At 38.9% G+C, this 7377-nt stretch overlaps 1 protein-coding gene across 1 annotated transcript in view; it reads left to right on the top strand.

Annotated features, from left to right (window-relative positions):
- Positions 1 to 935: 935 nt before the first annotated feature.
- LOC121929080 (arylacetamide deacetylase-like 4) overlaps positions 936 to 7377 on the top strand; it is a 10753-nt gene continuing 4311 nt past the window's right edge. The window contains exons 1-2 of the mRNA XM_042464395.1: positions 936 to 971; positions 5102 to 5318. Of these exons, the coding sequence (XP_042320329.1) occupies positions 936 to 971; positions 5102 to 5318 (253 nt within the window). The remainder of the gene's footprint in view (positions 972 to 5101; positions 5319 to 7377) is intronic.

The raw sequence follows: 7377 nt of genomic DNA, 5'->3' as shown, positions 1-7377 counted from the left end.
AAGAGTTTTCGGTCTCAAACCAATTCACCAAGACATGAGATCCTACTTGAATGACTTTCTTCCAACTAAATCTGATTAGAATCACACTGGAAAAGTCTTTAGCCTTTCCATCTAAAAAGAAGGGTATTAGGGGCTGCACTCCTGGGGGGAAGATTAGGAGGAATGATTTGTAAACTGGCATCATTTTTACACGCTGGTCTCCCTTTTTCTCCTTTCTATTTGACAATATCCATAAAATCTCCAGATAAAGGTTAGAGTCCCACAATTTTTCAAATATTTCCTAACGTTTCTCTGAAGATGCCAGCCACAGATGCTGGCGAAACGTCAGGAAGAAACTCTTCTAGAACATGGCCACAAAGCCCAAAAAACCCACAAATAACTATGTATCCATACTATAGAAATAATCCAGTGGAGTCAAACCAGATTATTTCTGCAGTGTGGATGCACCATATAGTATATCTGAGAGAGAAATTATAGAGTTTGAGTGGCTAGAACAGCAAAAGATACTTTAGCCTTCTACACTTGGTAGTTTCTCTCTCAACAATGCAGCAGGCCAAGACACCCCTTCTATAATAGGTTGCCTCAGAGTTAGGTATCCCAGAAATTGACAGCTTGGAATCAATTTGCTTTCACATACCCACACACATGTGCATGCACATGCACAACACACACTGCATTACCTGTTAACAATTCTTATTTGTGACATGTGAACCAGAACCAAAGAGCTGTATACAAGCCTGGATGTGTACTTTATATTTCTGGTCTTTAATGCATTAAACTTTTGGGCTAAAACACCCCAGGTAGATAAATAAATAGTCTTTAAAACAACAGTTTAAAGCTAGGGCTGGAAAAAACAAAGGTCCCCTCTACCCTAGTGATATAAAAGAAGGCAGTTTCAATAATGGTACTGGTTTCCTTATGGAGGGATCTAGCAAATGAGTGATGATGCAGGTGAAGTTGAAAAACCAAAGGTAACTTAATATCTACCATATGGATGCAAACATTGAGCCTGAGAAATTAAAGAGACATAACTTACCTTCTTTTACTTAGTTTATCTCCTAGCAGTGATGACATCCTGTGTCTAGTTATTAGTTTATCTAATTGTCAAATGCATATGCAACAGCTCAACTCCATTTCTTCCCTGGGCCGTGCTCTTTCCCAACTGCATGAAGCTGTACTCTGATGTTCTTACGTTTTGAGGTCCAACCTTGTACTGTGTAGGTGGAGAGTCAGCTTATTTATGGTGCTGTATCTGATTTAGAGTTCTCATACAGCACTTGGCAAAGGAGCAATAACTTGGTTCCCATCTCCTTAGGAAAGGACAATGCCGGTTTTACAGAAGTTGATCTCATTTTGCATGGATATCACAAGACGTGCAGTGCATATTCCTGTCTCATTCCTTGAAAGTTCTCTGCTTGCCTGTTGTGCATTCACAAAAATAGGCTTTCCTGCAGAAGGTAGAGACCCTATAAAGGTCTGGCTGTATCATTTGGGGACAGTCTGGGCATTTCAGTGGGTAAGCATTAAAAAAACTTTCTGTTTTCTTTCCTTCCTTCATTGTTTTTCTGCAATTGCTCAGAAATATGTACATCTCACACCTGTTAGAACCAGGTTTCATGTTCTTAGAAACAATTCATACTTGGCAAAATTAGTCTAGTGATAGAGAAACTGCTTCCCTCTGCAGCTTAAACTAAATTTCAACTGAAAGATAGATTTCTTTCCATCCAACAGAGATTGTTCAACAACTAGTATTGTAGCAAATTTACAAGAACTACTGTGTCTAGGCAATGGTCTAAATAGTGGGGAGATTTCCTTTGAGAAGGAAAAAAAGTGTAGTGGCAAGTCTAGACACTATTGGATTTAATTTAATTTAATTGATGTGGTAATTTGTTGATATTTCCTGGCATCAGTAGAGCCAGACACACTGTAATATTGTCTCAGGATAAATAAGACAAAGACAAACCAGGTGTGAGGAAGCTTGCTGAACTAGTTTTGCTGATGTACACACACACACACACACACACACACACACACATACACACACACATTTCTTACTACTGGACTGATCATTGATGGTGTTTTTATATATTGAGATTTTTAGCATCTAAGTAGCTTTTGGCTTACTTTTTAAAAAATCTATAAATTATTGAATTGTTATTAAAATATTCAAATGTTGGTAATCGTTGATTTATATCCTGTCCTTCCGGTGTGGTGTAGAGTAAGCATGGTATAATAGTTTGAGAACTGGAGTATCACTCCGGAGACCAGGGTTCAAATCCTCACTCAGCCACTAGGGATCTTAGGCAAGTCATACTCTCTCAGCCTCAGAGGGAGGCAAAAGCAAGCCTCCCTCTGAACAAATCTTGCTTTAAAAATCATGTGATAGGTTCATTTTAGGGTTGCAATAAGCTGGAAGCAACTTGAAGGCACAAAGCAACAGCCATCCCCATAAAAAAAAACCAGCATTATACATTTTAAAATATATTGTGCTGTAGTATATTTTTATGTGTTTCTGTCTGGTGTCTTCAATTTTTCTATCATACTATGCTTTGAATGCAATTTCTTTTGCCGAACAAATAAGTATATAAATTAAGTCTCATGTATTCTAATATAAGAGTCAGTGTGGTGTGGAGGTGTGGTGGTTTGAGGGTTGGATTAGGACTCTGAAGACCAGAGTTTGAATCCCTGCTTGATCATGGAAACCCATTGAGTATCCTTGAGCACTCTCTCAGCCTCAGAGGAAGGTAGAAACAAACCTCCTCTGAACAAATCTTGCCTATGATAGGTTCTCTTTAGGACATTATCACACTGGCAAAAAAAGACAGAAACATAGCGGAATGCTCCTGTCAATATCGCATACTTGTGGAGTGATTATCACATGACATCACGCGGTGTTCTGGTTAACCTGCAATTATCCCATGAGTAAAGAGGAATTCTAGTGCCGCTTTTTATTCATGGAATTTCCCATGAATAAAAAGCAGCGATAGAACTCTTATTTATTCACAGGATAATTGTGGGATAATCACAGTGTCACCCGATAATCATCCCGTGATCATGTGATATTGATGATAATCTTCTTCATGTCTCCAAAATCCGAAACTACTTGAAGGCACACAGCACACACACACAATCTAACATACACTGTTCAATGTCAAAAAGGATTCCAGAACATGTATACTGGTCCTCCAAGAGAAGCAGGATGGGCCTTATAATCTGTTTGAGATGGAGCTGTACTTCATGTGAAGATTTGGGTTTGCCCATTGATCCAGTGATGCTTCCAGATGCTCCATCAGAAGGAATGACTCAGAGTAGCTTCAACTGGGAGACCAGTAGTGCTCTTTCCTGAAAACAGCAGACCCAGCTACCATTATTCACACTTTATTAACTTCAAATAGGGCTATTGCAATGTACCCTTTGGAGGATTATCCTCACAAAGTATCTGGGAAATTCTAATGTATTTAAAAGGGCTGTTTCCTACAGGGTTTTTTTTTTTTTTTGACATGTCGCCACAAAGCTAGCTCTGGGCCAAATGTAGGGTGCAGGTTCCCCTCTAAAGCCCTAAATGGTTTGAGACCTTAGCATTGCCTCCCTTATGTTTCTCCCCAAGTCCTTGGCTTGAGGCTGATGTGAAGTATATATATAATTTTGTTGGCTGTGTCACCATATCTGTGGAATGCTCTTTCCAAGAAGGCCCACCTAGCCCCAGAACTGAATACATTGAGTCACACAGTTCTGGCTTTTAACAAAAGCCTTGACTGGGGAAAGTTGGTCACAAAGCTCCCTGAGAAGAACTTTTTAAAAGATTTTTTAAAAAGAAAATTTTATTAAACATATAAAACACACAAAACATACATACATACATGCCTGCACTAATAATCCTTACATCCAAATCAATACCTAAACCATCTTTCTCCATATGCCTTACATAACTCTTTCTCTTCCTTTGCCTTATTTCTTAGATTTCCATTCACACAACCTTCCCTTTCCACATCACAAAACCCTTCCTCTGAAAACTACTCTTACTTAAGTTCCCTGAGAAGCATTTGATAGTTAGATTTTAGGATTAAGGACAGAGGCCCCAAACTCTATTTAACCTTTCAAGAAGGAAGAAAAAGCTTTATTTTATTTTGTTTTATTTGAATTCATGGTTTATCTATTAGTAGCATTTTCACTAGCAGAATAGATGCTATATCTGTATATATCTACTATATATGTATATCTGAGAGCAGTTTCCTGGCATTAAGTTATAGCAACTGCATATCTGGCACTGGGTGTTATGCAACACAGCTTCTGCTGCATCCCATACGTGAGCACAGGGCTGCATCCTTAAATATACACATAGCATTTCTCAGCCAAAGGATTTTGCATGTGTGTTATGTGTCATTTTCACCATTCAAAACAACATAGGAAGTAAGGCTGGGCCATGTCAGGGCAGGGAAGCGGCTTTACACGGCTGTTTCAGTGACTGTTTTGAAGACCATATCTAAAGGACATAAAGTGTTCACTGAGAGAGATGGCAGGCAATGCTTCAAGAAGACAAAATTTAGAGAATACAAACTGGGCCAATGTAATACAAGTGTGTTAGGGGTTTGAGAAATTTTTTGTAATGGCCTGAAAATCAAAACAGAGATTGGACGTACACAGGTTCAATATCTGTAAGAAAAGTGTGTCATCTCTAGAGAGAGGATTGTAGTTTAGAGAAAGTTGATCTCCAAGTTAATTCATTGATCCTTCTTTGGAACACCATTTGAAAAATGTTTGGGAGCCTTCTTTCTGTTTTGCAATGAGCTGAAAGTCTTGCTGTTGTTGCTATATGCCTTCAAGTTGACTCGACTTTATGGTGACCCTACCCTAGGATTTTCTTGAGAAGATCTATTCAGAGGAGGCTTGCCATTGCCTTCATCTCAGATTGAGCCAGTGTAACTCATGCAGGGTTTTCATGCTTGAATGGACATTTGATCCCTTTGGTCTCCCAAAGTCCCAATCCAGCACTCAAACAGCCCCATAACACTGGCTCTCAAAGGTTATACAAGATGATATTCACAGTGCCTTGTACTAATTTTCTGACGTACTGCTCTCCTCCTCTCTTGCTGTAAAACAGGGAAGGATTTTTGAGAAATTAGGGGTCTGCACCCAACTTCAGTTCATTAGATTTCTGTTGAATTCAGTACCAGCAGGGAAGGAATCAAAACTCTTCATTAAGGACTCAAAATTTGAGCATGTGCCAGTCAGGATTTACCAACCAAAAGCTCCAGCTACTGAGCTAAGAAGAGGAATACTCTACCTGCATGGAGGATGTGCAGTGATTGGAACAAAAAGTAAGATATATCATACAACTGTAACATTTCTTTTTAAAGTAGTATTTTAATTAAAGTGGTTGTGACTGAAAGTCCCAAACAAGACAAAAGATCACCCAGAATTAGGAGTGTCCTTAGCAAGGAAAGTAAATAGACATCCCATATTTATACCTCTGGAGAGCAACACCTGTTGCCTCTCATGTCAGTAGGACAGTGAGTTCACTTGGAATTTCAGGAGATTATCAGACGGCAAAAAATGACAGGAGAGAAGCAGGATGCTCCCGTTCTTATTGCGTGATTGCGGGAAGATGATCAGATGACATCCTGCGGCGTTGCTCTCATCCCGTCCTTCTCCCATCAATGAAGTGGAATGGCCCTGTAACTTTTTATTGACAGCAGTTTCCCATCAATAAAATGTTACTGGGCCATTCCACTTCACTGATGAGAGAAGGACGGAATGCGAACGATTCCACAGGACATAATCTGACAATCTTCCTGCAATCGCACAATATGGACGCGAGTGTACCGCTTGTCTCCCATCCTTTTTCACCATCTGTTAATCTCTTCATTCTAAATTTTTAAGGAGCTGTTTCAGCTGCTTATCCCTATCTACCCCCCCCCCACCAATGGATTCAGGACCTTGGATAATTTCAGTAAAGTTTCGCCTAAAATTCTGAGAAGATCCACTGTTTCATACACACTGGAGCTGTTAGATGCCTCTCCTTGCATAACTAGTGTCCGACCCTTCTAATGGCTTACATGATCAATACATGTATTAATCTATTAATCCAAAATATACAATAGATCTAGGCTGAACAATCTTTATATTCCATATTTATTTTGAATATATCACAGAATTTACACCTACTTCTGTAGTATTCTACATGTGTAAGTTTCTCATGCAAACATGACTGCCAGGGCATGGGTGTTATGTGGTCCTGTGGATGAAGCAGGCATATTTGAGCATGATGGGACAAGTGAGGGCAACCCCCAAAAAACATATTCTTTCAAAAGTCAATTATCAGAGGCATTATCAGGGCTATTTGGCTTATTGACTGGAACAAAACTATTTTATTCAGGAGAGATCTATTACTTCCACTATTTTTTTAAAAAAAAATACAAATATCCATAACTAGCCAGCAAAAGTGGTAATGTATCATGTTTGGGTATCTCTAGCTATTGAGTTCATGAGTCCTTTTACACTACACAACTACAACAATATGATTCCATTTCGAGTATCATGGTTCCATCCTACAGAATCCTGGAATTTGTAGTTTAGGAAGGAATATTTATACTTCTTAGTTTGAGAACTCTAGTGCCTCACAAATTACAAACTCCATGATTCCATAGGATGTTGCCATGGCAGTTAAGATGGAATTGTAACATTACAATTTAGTAATTTGAAAGGGCTGCAGATATATATTCTTCCATTATTTTTATTAACACAAAATATATTATTGTTTAAAATAATTAAAAATAATTATATCCCTAAATCCAAAGTAACATTAATGTTCTAAAACAGTTTGCTATCACAATTCTGCTGATTTCTCCAGTTGCACAAATGGTAGTGCCATTGTTCTTGTAGCACACTATGGGTTGCAGGAGCACTTGTGATAGCTGATTGTGCTACTCTTGGCACAATCAAGATTTTCTTCTCCCACTAAATGCCAGTTAGGGAGATTATTACACAGCTAAAAAAAAAAAAGACTTGCCACTTCTGAATTCAATTTGAATTCAGGATATATCTGGATTTTATTGCATGGATTTTTGCCACCAATGCCACCAGGTGGGTGCATCCCAGGTAACATCTGGCTAGAATTTGAATTCAGCTGGCTTCTTTTCAAAGCCAGGAGCTTCCCAGCTTTGCAAATCGGCTGGCTGAACTCAGATTCTAGCCAGATGTTACCCGGGATGCACCCGCCCAGTGGCATCTGCAGCAAAATTCCATGAGATAAAATCTGGATGTATCCCGAATTTGAACTGAATTCAGCAGCAGAAAGTCGCTTTTTTTTAGCTGTGTGCTAATCTCCTTTGTCTTAAATTCAACTAGTCCCAATGAGATTAGAACTACTGAACCAAT

The sequence above is a fragment of the Sceloporus undulatus genome, chromosome 4 (genome assembly GCF_019175285.1).
Source record: "Sceloporus undulatus isolate JIND9_A2432 ecotype Alabama chromosome 4, SceUnd_v1.1, whole genome shotgun sequence".
NCBI classification, from domain to species: domain Eukaryota; kingdom Metazoa; phylum Chordata; class Lepidosauria; order Squamata; family Phrynosomatidae; genus Sceloporus; species Sceloporus undulatus.
Note: the sequence above shows the minus strand (reverse complement) of the source record. Positions and strands in the feature narration are given on the sequence as shown.